Source organism: Triplophysa rosa, linkage group LG10 (assembly GCF_024868665.1).
Source record: "Triplophysa rosa linkage group LG10, Trosa_1v2, whole genome shotgun sequence".
NCBI lineage: Eukaryota > Metazoa > Chordata > Actinopteri > Cypriniformes > Nemacheilidae > Triplophysa > Triplophysa rosa.
This window is the reverse complement of record NC_079899.1, coordinates 17,198,341-17,214,574: the sequence shown is the minus strand read 5'-3', so window position 1 is coordinate 17,214,574 and position 16,234 is coordinate 17,198,341. Positions and strand designations below refer to the sequence as shown.

Here is a 16,234-nt window from a genome sequence, read left to right as displayed (position 1 = left end):
TGCCATATCCAGCTGATTTTTATTCGATTAACGTTACTTAAAAACTGGGAGAGGTCACTTCAGGCTTGGTTTACACCATGATTGTTAATTAAAAACTTTTTATTAGTAAAACTGAAAAAAAAAACAGTGGCGGACAAAACCATTTAGGTTACATTTACGTTGTTAACGTTACACAGTGGCGAACAAAACTATTTATATTTAGCAGACGAATGTAAATGTAAATGGTTTTGTCCGCCACTGTTTTTTTAGTTTTACTAATAAAACATTTAATATGAGAAAACCAATATGAGAATAAAACAAGACAGTAATCATTTTTACGTTTCTGTCACATAATATTTTTTTATTTACAGTCGTATAGCCACTGAGTTTTATGGCAATTCATGGCATAAAATGTATTATAAATTCTGTGTACATCAAAGAAATATGGCTACCAACCAAAGTTTTGAACAAAGTAAAGAGTCTGTGGTTCATTGAAATTATTCTAGTAGCAGATCAATAAATATTGCATACACATGTCTGAATAAGTCATAAGTACAACATAAAGACAAATGAGTATAAACGAGAATATTTATCTATCAATACTGGTTTGTCCTTGGGACCCTTTTTCCTCTGAATAATAAAAGTGAAACTCATTGGTGTTTAAGTATCCAGTGATGGCTTGTGGGCTGAATGAAAATAAAACAGAATGATATTACAGCTGCTGAATAATCAGCTTGTGATTCTTATTCAAAAATGATTGTTTATATTCACAGTGATCACAGAGAATGAAGCATGATACAAATCCAGGAGTAGATATTTCTGATGGAGATTTATACTGTAGACCAGATCTGATCATAGCTTCCAACTATCTGAGCATCAGGGGTCCCAAAAAAGGTCAGTTAGACCTGGAGAAAGCTATCTGAAAACATTTCCAGTATTTCAATTCATCTCCCAGTAATATGCATCTTGCTTGCTGTCATCTTTGCTAATGGTCCTCAGTATCGGTCACTATAAGCCAATTCGTAAATGTTACGTGACATCTGTTTGAAGCTGAAGGAAAATTATTCTGACAATGCTGACTGATTGATGGCAATATAAGCAAATGTATTTTGCTTATATTTATAGGGTCCACAAACCCTAAATGGTCAATTTGACACCTTTAAGACGCTTGCAAAACAATCACTGGCAAACCTCTATTATCATATTATAATATATTAAATATTGTAAACGACATATTTGCAATTTACATGTTGCCTGCAAGAAAATTACAGCATCAAAAAACATGTCTATTTTGTAATGAGTGTTGATGAAGAAAGATGCTTTTTGCCTGAAAATAGGCGTAGTTGTGGAATATACCAGCAGGGGCGTGCTGAGTCCTTGGGTGACAAAAAACCCTGCAATTCAACATACAAACAAACAGAGGGCAGAGAGTAGACATAATAAACAAAAACTGTCACAAATGTGGGCAAGGATACTGGATACTCTGCCCTCAGCAGCCCAAACCTATTTGCTATTAAAACAATCTGATCCCAGACCATTTCACAAAGATGAACATAGGGAATTCTCTTCCCCCACACTAAGATGTTGTTGAATTCAAATATAGGCGGGTGATGTTCCCCACTCAAATCCATGTTTGTATGGTTCCTGTGGTGGAATTTTGAGTGTCTGTGATCGTTACATTTATGATAAAGATGTGTATTCATAGTGTCACATCTCAAAATGTCGATAGATACTCTCCACATATTCCAAAACTCTGTGCCAGTCAGGTGCATCATCTTTCAGCATCTCGTCTACTGTCTGAGGAACAACAGTGAAATATCAGTTAAATGACAAGAAAACAGATTTGAGTCATTTTTATATTCATTTTTTAATCCTATTTATATCCAACGAATCATGTTTAATTCTTTTTGATGTCTAGAAAATCGTGTTTGTATTATTTTCATATCTAGCCAACTATGTCATTTCAATATCCAATCAATCATGTCTGAGTAATATTCAAATCCAACAAATCATATTTGTATCACTTTCATGTCTAGCCAATCATGTTTAAGTAATTTTCATATGTGTTCAGTCATGTTTTTCGTTCTCTTTTGAAGCATGTTCTGAAGTCATTTGCTATCTTACAGAATGTTTTACTTCAAGCTGGTGTTCATTCATTGGATTAGTATGTTGGTGGCTGAATCAGGATGTGGTTGTTATTATTACAGGACTATTTAGTCTTTAGTTTCAGGACTACAACTGCTAAGAACAGACCACCTACCAGTGATGCAGAGATTCCAAAACCTTCTCCCGTTCGAAACGCTAAATCAAGGTTTTCTTTCTATGAATAAAAAAATCATCATCACGATCATAAAACCATTTCTGTAAATACATTTGTGTGCAAGCATGGGTGTGAATAAATGTGACTTTCCCTCTGTGTTACCTTGTTCTCTGGCCTGAGCGTGTTGTATGGTATGTGAGAGGGAAGGTAACTGTGGTAAATTGCACAGAAGGCCAAACCATCCACCCAGCTGCTGCTAAAATTAGTGATCTCAATATTCTGAAAGACAAACAGCAAGGAGACATCACAGTGGGATGAGGGAAGTCAGTTCCCTCTCATTTCAACTTAATCCTACCCAATTTTTGGTTGAAAATGAATCTAAATCAAACGATGACTCTGGTCAAAGAAGGTTGCCAAATGAATAAAAGGAGGCCAGGTTCATCTGTAATGTCCGCATATCCTCTACCTCCGCTTCATATTTGTTTAATATTTTATCTAATTTGATTAGCCATCTGTCCAGGGTGTTTTTGGCCTAAGGCCCGAGAAGCTGGGATAGGCTCCAACCATCCCACGACCCTGCAGAGGACAAGCAGCTTTGGAGAATGGATGAGGGATCACTATGCTTTCAGCTACCAACAAGAAGTCCACACATTTATGAATAAATCCACTTATATCAATAAATGAACCCCCAAAACCCAAGTCTGACAGTGGAGGAGATGTTAAAATATCATATACCAGCTATTTATTTGAGGTTTATAAGTTCTGTTCGTTACCTTGTATCCTTGAGTTCTACCCTGGCACCAGCGAAGCAGTGAGTTACGCTTAGAACCACCATGAAGCCTCAAAAACCTGAGTGCTGGAGAGAAATCTTCTTGTGTTCTTATGTGGAGAAAGTTGGAAACAGAAAAAATGACAGAAAAAATATAATTTTCTTAGTATTGCACAATGATAATGGCATTTGATGGAAGATAAAAGTATTTGATGAAGCATAACATCGCTGTCGGACTGAAACCTCGTATCTCCAAAACTGCCCCCTTACAGGAAATGAAAATAACAGCATTTTTTAAATAGTTAAACACTGTTAATACGCTTTTATAAATATTTTATATTGGTTAAATATTGGCAAAACCCACAGACAAACACATAGGGTGACCAATTTGGTTTATGAAAAATACAAATGAAAAAAAAAATGGAGATACAATGTTTCAAACCGACAGCAATGATAAAGTAGCCAGATGAAAGAAAATGTACCTTCTGTTGACCCTGTTTGGCTCATCTAGACCTGAAGTTGTAGCTGTTTGCAGGATCAAATTCTCTTCTTTACTATCCTGTCAAGATTTTTTTGCAATTAAACTCACGTTTACAACTTTGATGGAACCAGTTATGTTGATCTGTTATTATTAAACAATGTTACCATTTAACTGTTAAATAAATAAGATCTATTATTATTAATTAATCATATCAACAGTAAAAAATGGAAAATGGCAGGAGGAGGAATATTTTGAAGATACTCACTGAATCTGTTGTTCCAGTAACAGAGCGATGAGAGGTACCATTCACAACAACAGCAGGATAATCTGAGGGCAGTCTGTAAAACAATAGAATCATCTGTGAATGTAATGTCACACTGTCTCGTTGACGGACTGAGGGCTCAGAACAATAAATCATTCAGAATGGCTAAACAATGTTCAGCTTCGGACCAGGCAAATATATACAAGTCACCGAACTATGCTCCAATTCACTTATTAAAGAATATACAGTATTTATTGATTTTTTTTACTTTTAAACACAACAACTTATCAAATAAACAAAGTAAATAAATAAATACATACAAAATAAAAACCAGCCCAGATACTGTAACCAACATTGTAAAATATTTGTACAAAATAATCAGGACCGGGTTTCCCAATAACGATGGATATTAGCACTTAAGAGCGTTTTCTACGAGCCACTTGGCGAACGGGCGTCATCGGTTCACGTGCGTTTCCCAAAAATGCACTTAACACGACTGCACGTAGCAGTGCTTTAAGTGTTACTTACGAGTCGCTATCCGTTTGTCAGGTGCTGAAATGTCACCTTATACAATGGCTCGTTTTTGTAGCACGCGCTTATTTTCGAAATGTTTAGGCTAATTATTTTCACCCGATGTGCATGTGGTAGGTGAATATTGTTTAACATATTTTTTGTGCAACGTGTAATACTTTTTCTATGTGTAAATAGGACTTATCTACTGTAGTTGTTCAATATATTTAGCACGTTCTAGGGAAAATACAAAAATTTAAATCAAAAGTAAAAAAATGCTGTATGTGTTTGTTGAACCACATTTTATAACACTTTTGGGTGGTGTGGAGGTGGCAATTTCAAGTTATGTTTTTATTAGGGCCTACAGTATGTATTATCTAGTATTCTAGCTCCAAACAAAATGTTTATTGTACACATACATTACCAGCACTTTATTAATAATAAGAACAAAGTGTGTTCATTATGAATATGAACCTTTCAATTAGAGAACTATAAAGGGAAGAGCTAATCAATCCAATTTCTTAGCAAATCAGGCATTCAGTTTCTTTAAGTATTCACTTCTGCAGTTGTTGGAACATATGATAGGCAGTGTGTAATATATAAGGTTTGTAACAGCCTGAAAACCTTTAATCACACTGTTCCTCTAAATAATTAGAGGATAGTTCACAACTCAACACAAAGTCTCAAAGAAGAAATCATGGCTGCACTAAACAGCAGCAGGAGAAAGGCAAAGACACTGACAACCACCAAGTAAGCATTTTGACCATTTCTCTTTAAACACAACATTTTTACTTTGCATGCAAAATGTGAAGTAACTTTAAAGGGGTCATATGACACGTCTAAAATGAATATTATCGATTGTTTTAGATGTAATGCAATGTGTATACACGATTTAAGGTTCAAAAACACTGTATTTTCCACATACAGTGCATGTTTGTATCTCCTCTTTGCCCCGCCTCTCTGAAACGCGAGACTTTTAACAAAGCTCATCGCTCTGAAAAGCGAGGTGTGCTATGATTGGCCACGGAAATGTAATGCTTCTTACCATATTTGGAACATCAGGTTCCAAAGCAATTGTACTGACAGGTACGCCCACCTCACTTGCATATACATTTGGGCGGTCTTAGTCAAATCATACCACGAACTGACGTAGATTTGTGGGGGTGTGGGTACACGAGGCGTTTCAGGCAGGTCTGGGTGAGCATTCGCTTTTAGATTGAATTCATCTTTTGTTCCGACACTTTAATATTTGCAATTTTACGTGTCTAATACATGCATGGGCAACTTATAACACACCAAAGACACAGAAAAACACGTGTTCGCGCCATACGACCCCTTTAATACAGCAATCCAGCAACAAACATGCATCCCTTGTTGGAACCAACAACTTGCCCATACTATATATTTTTTATTATTTACTTTATTAATGTATGTTCAGTCATTTAATTTTTATTGTACTGTATTGTTTATTAATTTTGTTTAGTAATTTCAACGATTTAAACAAACAAAACACTAAATAAATAAAAACACGAAAGTCACATATAGGCGTGTTTAAGCGCAATTCTCCGGTTGTCCTGCAGGTGACCTCGTAAATCTGTCTTCTTACGATGCACTTAGGGTTTTACGATTACTCCAGAGCACTCGTACATCTACAATGATTTTCAAGTGCTACTTAAAGCGGCAGTCCGTAGGATTGGCCTCTTTGTCGCCATCTCAGTTTGTAATTGCTACTGCAGGTGATGTGCGGAGATATTTCTTTGCGTGAGTTGTGATTCGGCGCTGCTCAACTTCGCGGATGAGTCTGATGTTTTGAGTCGTGGCCTGTGACAGTGCACCAGTGAGAATCTTCACTGTACATCAGTAGCGCATAATAAACACAGATAACATGGCAGATGATATAACACGAAACAAATAATTCACATTCCCTGTTTCTTTGTAAACCGTCTTCAGTTCGTTCTTTCTTGTTTTTCACAAACGATGAATCCCCAGATGTCAACACTGCTTGGCGTTTAAAAGTAAAAGTACTAAACGCCGCCATAAATAATACTAAACGTTGTATGAAATCCTACCCAGCAGTTGTGAGTACACGCTACAAATCGCATGTCACTCGCAGCATACACGTGCTGGCTAGCAGCATACATTCGCTGGCTAGTAGCCGGATCCTCTTCGTTCTGTGTACGAATGTGACGAAATGACGCACAGACGAAAGACACCATATAAGGATCTCCGGAAAAGTCGACCCGACAGGGCAAATTACAAACCATTATTACAAGCGTTCTGTGGTGAATCCAGCAAGGGTAATGACAGTTTTAAACACCGTTCTTTCATGTACTTGCTCAATAATTGGTTTTAGCTCATTTTTACTCCAAAAAACTTGTGGACTGCCGCTTTAAGTTACGATGCTTTTGGGAAACCCAGCCCAAATCTTTATCATAATACAACATAATGAAGATGGCTCCTGCAGAGCGTTTGTATCCAATCTGATTCATTTTCTTTGTGTTCAATTTGTTAACGAGTTTTTATTTGCTCCTATTTCCTTTGGCTTGATCACTAAGAATTTGATATTTTTTGTAAAGCTGCTTTTGCATAAAAATAAGAAAATTTAATTTAATTCATTATCAGTTTTTCGACTCACACCGAAAGCTTAGGGTCATACGAACCTTGACCTTTCTGTACTACCAGAGACATTCTTTTCTCTTTTTCGTTTCATCTCGTCTGTCCACAGTTGCTCCTCTTTTCTTTTCTCGGCTGATACAATTCCCTTGCCATATCTGTCCACGTTTCCCTTATCGGCCCTCGTCTCTAGGGCCCTTAGAGGTGGTGCCCCCTGGTGGTTGCTTGTGACCAGTTTTGTTTTTTGTCTGCTCTGCTCAAGTTCAATGTTAAGACTCTTCAGTTGACTTTCAAGGTTTTGTTTACCCTCCAGGGCATCAGTTAGCTGCCTTTCCCAGTCCTGTCCAGCCGAGTTTAGAACACTCAACTCTTCCTCTGCCTCTTCTCTCAGTCTGTCTGAAACCACTAGCGCCACCTTCAGGTCATCCTGAAATTGTTTCCACTCCTCACGTTCGGCCTACAAAAGAGAAAGTGAGGAAAATGGGTAAAACACATTAATACAGAGTGTCTTGATGGAGTTTTGTACTATTTCTTTGAATGAGAATGCTGCTGTTTTTCTTACACTATTTGCTCAGAGACACCCTGCCTGCACTGACATATAAAAACACTTCCAAGCTACAAACTGACATAACAAAAATATTTCTCCTTGTCTCAAGTAAACCTCTATTCAATGCTAGCTATTTACCGTGCATTGCTTCAAGAATGCATACGTCATGCAAGACCGTTTACCTGTTCGTGAACAATTGTACTAAACCTTTCGGTCTGTGCTGCAGTGGAATGTGAGCTTGTACAGCACGTCTCAGCAAGAGGAATAAAAAGATCTGCTTCAATGAAACGTATCCTGTTGTACATCTAGTGGTCCGGAGACTTGTCGTATTTACACACGCACACACACACACACACACACACACACGCACGCACGCACGCACGCACGCACGCACGCACGCACGCACGCACACACACACACACACACACACGCACACACACACACACACACACACGCACGCACACACACACACACATGCACACACACACACATAGATATACAAGAATCTACTCTGAACATGTTCTGGCAAAGATAAGATTGCTCAATATTCTGTGAAGTGAAATAACAAAAATTGACTTGAATGAGAAGAAATAATGTGATTTCCCTATGATTATCCACATGTAACATAGGTTACAGAACCAAAATAGTGCGGGTGCTCAATAATATGTATACTGTATACAACTGCAGAAATAAAAAAAAATTCAAACCATTTTCAGTTTTTCAAAATTTACTAGGTATGTGTTTAGGTAAAATTATTATTTTTGTTTCATTCGGTGAACTGCTGACAATATTTCTACCAAATTTCAAATTCTATTTGCATTTATTTGCAGAAAAAAATGAAGTATTACTATTTGGTCCAAGTAATTTTTATGATTTGGGTGATATCGACCTTGGCGAATTGAGCTCTTATGTCTCCCCATTTGCGAAAAACCTAGGTGTGTTCTTTGATTCAGGTCTCAAGTTCAATAAACAGATCAATTATGTTGTTAAGTCATGTTTTTATCATCTACAGCGTCTTGCTAAAGTTAAACCTTTTCTCTCTCGAAAGAACTTTGAAACTGTCATCCATGCATTTATTACTTCACGCCTCGACTACTGCAACTCACTCTATTATGGAGCAAACCATTCATTGATTGGACGCCTTCAAATGGTTCAAAATGCTGCAGCCAGGTTGCTGACTGGTAGTCGCAAATTTGAGTGCATTTCCCCCATTTTAACTTCCCTGCATTGGCTACCAGTCAAACAGAGAATAGAATTCAAAGCACTACATGGTCTAGCTCCACCTTATTTATCTGACCTTATACGTTGTCATAATCCTTAGAGTGCTTTCTGTTGATAGATCGAGGTTAAAACACATTCGCGATAGTGGGCCCCAAACTCTGGAACAGCCTCCCGCTATCGATCCGATTGGTGTCATCACTCTCCTCTTTTAAATCGAAACTGAAAACTCATTTTCTTAATGTGGGTCTTTAATGTATTAGTCTAATTATTGTATTGTATCGTAATTATTGTATTGTATTATTTACTTATTTATCTTCTTTCATTTATGTTATCTTATAGATTGTTAAGGATTTTCTTTTTTATTTGAGCTTCCCGATCTGTACAGCACTTTGGCCAACCCTGGTTGTTTTTAAATGTGCTTTAGAAATAAATAAATAATGAATGAATAAATGAAAATAAAAACAGGTCAAAATAACAGACAAGATGTTCTGTATTTTTTCACACCTCAAATACTGCAAAGAAAACTATTCATATTCACCTTTAAGCAATACAACAGTAATATTTCTACATGTGTTTAGAAAAAGTTCAAAAAAAAAATGTAACCTCGAGTTTTCATGCGTCTTGTCATGCTGTCAGTCAATACATCTAGAAATGCTGAGGCTGAACATTTGGAATGGTCTCTAAATTATTTCCGCGGCTGTATGTATGTATGTTGTCATTATATTTTATATTTATATTAAATAAATATAATATATCTATATTATATTTTTAGATTTCATGTTAATTTCAGTCCAACTTTTAGCAATGTTGAAATTTTATAATTTAATTGATTATTTTTATGTTGCTTGCTATATAATTTAAATTTATTTTTATTTTAGCTTAGTTTTTTATTTTCAGTTAATCTTCATCACTGTGTGAAGACTGTGTTTTTATATCCTCCTCCTGTTGGCCCACATTCAGCTCAACCAATGCATTGCCATCATTATCATCAACAACCCTGAAGTCAATCTGAAAGTTCATTTCTCAGGAACCCTCAGCAACTGTTTGCTGAAAACCTTTTAATCTGTGTGTTGGACTTCTTCCTTTCTCTTTTATCCTCATCTCATCTCTTTCCTTTCACACTCTGACTGTAACACCATCATGACTCAAATGAACACAAACTATGAACCGTAATGACATCATCAGAGGAAATACATTTTCATTATGGAGCAATCACTAAAATAACATAAAAAGGAAACAAGGATGATAATATTTATCTAGCTTAACTGATAAAACAGAACTTGCAACACCAAGATTGTTTAAACATACATACTGATAAAACGTTTAAAGCGATAGTTCACCCAAAAATGAAAACTCTGTCCTCATTTACACACCCTCTTGTCATGTCAAACCTGTATGAATTTCTTTCTTCTGCAGAACACAAAAGAAGATATTTTGAAAAATGTTGTTTACCCAACAGCAGTGGCAGCCATTCACTTGCATTGACTTTGTGTCCATACAATAGAAGTGAATGGCTGCCACTGCTGTTCGGTTATCAACATTCTTCAAAATATCTTCTTTTGTGTTCTGCGGAAGAAAGAAAGTTTGAAATGACAAGAAGGTGAGTAAATGACGACAGAATTTTCATTTTTGGGAGAACGATCCCTTTAAATAAAGTAAAATATGTAAAAAATTAAATATAAAAAATTCATTTAGAACACAAAAGTGGGAAAAAAATTAAAAAAATGTGGAGAACAACCATGACGAAACATTCAGAGAGCTGAACAATGAGACATAAAAACAGCTGGAAGACTGCACAAGTAGGAGGAGAGAGAGGGAGAGAAAGCAGGAAAGGTTGAGAGGAAAGCAGAGATCCTTTTCATCACTCCAAGGCCTCCAGACCCCATCTGGGACTGATTATAGAAAGAATACACAAACCTATACACTTTCTTTCTGAGACACACATGCTCAAGAAGTCTTGCTGGTTAACCAAGTTAAGAAACTTAGTGGGGAACCAGCACACCAGCATCCCATGCTGGAAAACGCAACATGTGCGGGTATTTTTAGAAGGGTTGTGTTTAAAGAGTTTTCCTCTCAAGCTTTTCAAGCGTTCATATTCAATCCTAAAGCATTTGCCCTGGCAGGTGCTCATATATGTCTGTGTCTGATAAAATCCTCAGGTACTTCATATTTCTAAAGCACTTGATATTGTGATGAACTAGGACTGAGTAAAGATGAGTGTAACAGCATTAACACATGTTGGCGATCAGCCGGCCTTGTTAAAGTCATTAAAATTCTGTCTCTTTTCTGTTCACACTCAAAGCTTTCCAGGCACCCAGACAGAGAAGAAAATGACCCCTCCCCTCTCTCTCTCTCTCTCTGGAAAGTGATGTTTTAGACATCAGCTCATTGGCTCAATGGGAATTCTATGGAAGTACCACACCCATCTCAGATGATAAGAAGTTGCTCCTTTTTGAGCAGTGGAAAGCTTGTGTGTGTGGGTGACTCTCTCACCCTACTTGACAACCCTTTACATACTTTTCAATGTACACACACTACACAATAACTACACCCTTTTTACACCACACACAGAAAAGCGCCAACACTGTCACAGCCATGTCCTTCTGACACAATAGCCTAATAGACTGTGTAAGCTTTTCCTGCCAAACCCAAGCAGTATGTGAATCATGCATTCAGTGTATTACATCTGGAACTGATTCACGAGCTTCTTGCATTGTGTAAATATGAAACAAAAGCAATGGATGAATGTTTTAGCAATGCCCAGCAGTCAGAGAGGTCTCTTCTTGACTCATGGGAATACAAGCTGATTTGTTTGCAGTACTGTGGTGTATCTGTATTTGTACTATAATTTTATTAAAAACCACTATGCAATATGACATCATGGCCCGGTTTCACAGACACGGCTTTGCTTAAGCCAGGACTATGCCTTATTTGAATTAAGGTACTTATGTCGCTTTTATGAAAATGCCTTAGAAGAAATACATTACTGGTGTGCATCTTGAGACAAAACAATGGCACTGAAATATTTTAAGATATTTCTGGGCAAGTTATATTCAGTTAAGACAGGTCACACATTCCTTTTAGTCTGAGACTAGCCTTAAGCCTTGTCTGTGAAACCGGGCCCATGTTATTTAGTATTATTGAATACAACAATAAGGAATTTTCACATGTATAAAGTCCAGCGTGACTGCACCTTTAAGAAGGAACACACGCATACATGCACACACAAACACACACTCTCTGTTTCATAGGCCACTGTTATATTCTGACTTCTGTCACACCAATCAAACAAAACAGTGTTGTTCTTGCAAGTGCTGAACAGAATTCCCAACATCCTCCTCACTTTCTCTCAGTCAATATCTCCCTGTCCCTCCCTGTTTCCATCTGTGTCTTCATCACTCCCCCGTCTTTAGGCTCGACACTCTGTCAAGCTGCATTGTGACCAAATCCTTGTTCCATTGTTTTAGTGTTGCTGTACAGACACTAACTACAGTATATAAACACAATTTGACTTAACTTTCTTTTGACCTAAATTCAACTCATTTTTAGGTCATGTCATTTATGCAGAACACAAAAGGAGATATTTTGAAGAACGTTGGTTAAGAAACAACATTGGCCTCCATTGACTTCCACTGTATGGACACAAAACTACCGAGACATTTTTCAAAATATCTTCTTTTTAGTTCTACAAGACAAATAATCATATCGTTGCTGTCCTTCCAAAACCTTGGATGTCCAAATCCGCTTTTTTCAGGAAATGAAAAAAAACACTGTTCTTTTTAAATAATTCAACACTGTTGTTAAGGTTGACAAGCACTGTTTAATACGTTTTATTGGTTAGTTATTTGCAAAACCCACTGACACACATAAAAGGTGACTAATAATAATGATGAAATATGGAGATATGGTCCTCTATATGGAGAGGTTTTAGAAGGACAGCAGGGATATACAGGTTCAGAACGACATGAGGGTGAATAAATGCATAGGGACTGGAACAACACATACGCTGTCCTCCCGGAAATTGAAGAAAATCCCGGAGAATGCAAAACTGCAACTATGTTTGTGTTTGTGTTTCCTTTTCCTGTCCCTCTTTTTATCCATCTATCTCTCACTTTGTTTAAAAATAGATTTTTTTAATCTGATTACGTATGATGACTAGATTAGGCCCATGTTAGCAAAACCAAAACACAAACATTCACAAACACAAAAACAATGTCCATCCCTCAACTAAAACAGGAAGGGAGTCATTTGTAGGATTGCATGTCCCATAAGCTTTAACTTTAGTTGACATGCTGTTATCAGACCCACCCTGACCTGCACTTCTGGGAACAATGTAACTTCCTGTTTCATTTTCCTCTGTCTTCAAAAGAGGCAATTTTTGAAACCAATGTGTCATACAGAAGCCACTTCATCTTGGTAAGGACTTGCAATGCCTTACCAATGGTCATGGTCAATAATAATACTGCAATAAAAAATGAAAATCCTGCAAGAATGTCCTGCTATTTCACTGTACCCCATGTTGTTGTTGTTGGTGTTGGGTTCATCTGAGTTTTGAAAAGTAAGTCTCACCTGAATCTTTTCTTTACAGCTTCTCAATTCCTCCTTCATCTTCTCCCTCTCCACCAGAAAACACTGTAACAGATCTGACAAACAGACATACTGTAAATGTAACACCAAATCATAAACTATAACCATTTGCATGCACATATTAAAGCAAAAAGCTCCCTCACCAGTCAGTGTGTATTTCGACTCTTCATTGTAGAGTCCCAGTGTGCTGAAACACTTCTGTAGCAATTTTGCATCCACTTCAGTGGCGCCCACTATTGTGTTTCCCTTCACACATATATCCGAGAGCTGAGCTATGTGCCCAGATACCTGTGTCAACGTAAGTACCTCCTCTGGGATATGATTAGTGAGCCCTGTTTTGCAGTCCTCTAGCAGCTCAATGTGATTGGTTGAGATCAGTGGTGGACTGAAAACGTCTTGAGCTGACTCAGAGTTGGTGGTGTTTGTTCTAGTCCTGGAAGGGCTGTTGATAATGGGCGCTAGCTGAGTAGTTGGTGACCATGTGGTAGGAGTGAGGGAATGTGGTGAGGTGGGAGACGTTTCAGACAGATCAACAGTGATAACTGCAAAGAGAGGATGACTCTAAGTAAAGAATGGCTTGAAAACATATGTGTAGCTAGTCTTGTTTCCGCGATTCTTGACAAATGGGATGTTCAGTATGGTTAAACTTCACTCATCAGGGCAAAAAACAACTTAATCATTCATCATACATTTCATGAATATTAGCTACCCATTTATGGAGTATTAATTTATACATTTATTCATTTATTATATTAACATTCATTTTTTATTCCTTTTTAATCGCTTTTGTTTAATACATTTACATTTATTCATTTGGCAGACGCTTTTATCCAAAGCGACTTACAAGTAGGAGAGCATATAAACAGTACCGTTAGTGTACAAGGCCATGCTAGGAGGATTAAAGCTGGAGTCAGCAAAGGAGAGAATGAACAAAAAGGTTTTTTTTTTTTTTGACAGACATACAGAGTTATTGGTTAGTCAAATAAATGCGGAACAGTTGAGCTGTTTTTTGAAACTTGTGAAGGATGCTGCAGTTCGGATGGAGGCTGGTAGTTCATTCCACCAAAGGGAAACCGAATAAGTAAAGGTTTTTGCAAGCGATTTGGTGCCTCGCTGTGATGGAACAATATTATTACAATATAATAATACAACATTACAATATTATTTTGGGTGTTGCATTGTGTTCACAAGGAGATATGAGTGTCTCCATCTCAAGGTTTTCATTACCGTCATGAGATATAACAACACCATCTTATCTGCATCTAGTCAGATGAAGTCATTGAATCGTAACAAAAAATATTTTGTGAACTGCTTATTTTATATCATCCCTTGACTATCTTTAAGTAGAATAAGCAGACATTCTTATTCTTATTACAAATTCCTGACAACGAGAGATCTTAGTGAGACTAACGCAAGAACTAGTGAACATGATCTAAACCCCTGTGGGATCTAACACTTTTGTCATAGTCATACTGAATCATCTTACACAATATTTGTCAAATGCTGCAAATTACATTTACCTCACTAAAGAGAGGCATTTCTTACTTCTGTTGAAAACACACTAACAGTTGGCGTTTAAATTGTATATGGTCCTCTGTGTGTGTCTATCTTTAAGAACCCTTTGTCAAGTGAGACTGAGATCTGTGGACAAAACCCACAGCATGGGTCAGAATTTTGGGGTGTCCCTCAAAAAAACATCAGGCACTGCAGGTATGTGTGTGCATTACCTGAAGATCCATGCCGCTCCTTCCCAGAGTTATTCCCCATGTTCCCAAAGGTCCAGCACTTTTTTTGTAATCTGGAGGAGAAATCAAGAAATTTCGTTTCTGTAACAAACGTTCATCTTCTCAGTCCATCTCTTTAGCACATGTCTTAAACACACTTGCGAAAACTTAAACGTATGCTACAAGGCTAATGTGTTATTATTTCAGCTGAACTCGGGTCTCTGTGCTCAGAGATGCAGAACAGTTCCTGTCCTCCGCTTGACAATTTGAATGAACTGGCAAAGTTTGCATAGAAATGCAAAAACAGCGGTAAAACACACGATCTCCACACAATTCCATATATCCATTATGAGTGATCGCACATGAAGCTGTATGAAAGTAAAAACACACTAAAAGATCAAGAACCCGTATTGAATATTAAGGAAGATAAAGTCATTTTAAGGCTGATAAAATGCACTTAATGTCGCGTGATGTTAAATGATTTTCAAGTGCTTTCGATCAAAAGAATCAGTGTATTTTATTATTTTACAGTCAACTAAATGTGCATGGAGGACTGACTCCAAAATTAACAAAACAGCAAAGGTAAACCAGAATGTTAAAAACAAGACATGACAGAGTGTACGAGAGCATCACTGTTTAGTTCAGCGCATGATCATTATTATACAAATGACATAACTTTTATATTATAGTATAACTTCTCTATAACAGTAAAACAATGAAACAGAATCGTTATTGTTGGTTACATACCTTTCTAAAGGTTTTATATTCCCGGGGTTGAGTGTGAACTTCTACATGTTGTCCATATCTGACGGAGTCTCACCTCTCCACGAGACGGGCGCAGATCCTGTGCACACTTCAGGATGTGGGTGTTAAACCCAGTTAAAAACTGTCCTTTTGCCCCCCCGTGAGGTCTATTTTATAGCCTACTGGAGATAGTGTGAACTCGAACTACCTGCATTTTTTACATTTTATAACCAGTGTGTATAACTTTAAAATTTACGTGTGAGCACGTCACGTGTCAGTACATCCTCCTCATTAACATAATCACTATTAAGGGTTTATGCTGGATACGAGTTGTTTAACCCTGACACGGTGACACCTGAACAGAAAATATTATGATCATGTTTGAAGCGTTTCTTACATTAATGACTGCTAGATAATACAGTTAATTTAAGTATTTTTTTTGTGATGTCAATACTTAACCCTTTAATGCATGAATTATGACAAACACAGTCATGAACTTTTCTCACGGTATTTTATTGCTCTTGAGGAATGCAAAAT

The 16,234-nt window shown here is 37.2% G+C and overlaps 1 protein-coding gene across 1 annotated transcript; it reads right to left on the bottom strand.

Moving 5' to 3' along the window:
* Nucleotides 1–322: 322 nt before the first annotated feature.
* On the bottom strand, nt 323–15,842 carry si:ch211-195o20.7 (cytospin-B). Its single transcript, XM_057343921.1, has 11 exons — nt 15,701–15,842; nt 14,957–15,027; nt 13,373–13,771; nt 13,212–13,285; nt 6,922–7,331; nt 3,755–3,827; nt 3,491–3,567; nt 3,013–3,118; nt 2,402–2,518; nt 2,240–2,299; nt 323–1,776 (listed from the first exon to the last, which is right to left on the bottom strand). Exons 2-11 carry the CDS (start codon nt 14,994–14,996, stop codon nt 1,687–1,689), a joined length of 1,446 nt encoding a protein of 481 aa, XP_057199904.1. The 5' UTR covers nt 14,997–15,027; nt 15,701–15,842; the 3' UTR covers nt 323–1,686.
* Between the last annotated feature and the right edge of the window lie 392 nt (nt 15,843–16,234).

What these genes read in the sequence shown, in the direction of transcription:
- si:ch211-195o20.7 (XM_057343921.1), bottom strand. Translation starts at nt 14,996, where the DNA reads ATGGGGAATAACTCTGGGAAGGAGCGGCATGGATCTTCAG. An exon ending in GCTGTAAAGAAAAGATTCAG is followed by an intron (nt 7,332 to 13,211) that starts GTGAGACTTACT and finishes TCTCTTTTGTAG; the next exon opens with GCCGAACGTGAGGAGTGGAA. An exon ending in CGCTCAGGCCAGAGAACAAG is followed by an intron (nt 2,300 to 2,401) that starts GTAACACAGAGG and finishes TTTTATTCATAG; the next exon opens with AAAGAAAACCTTGATTTAGC.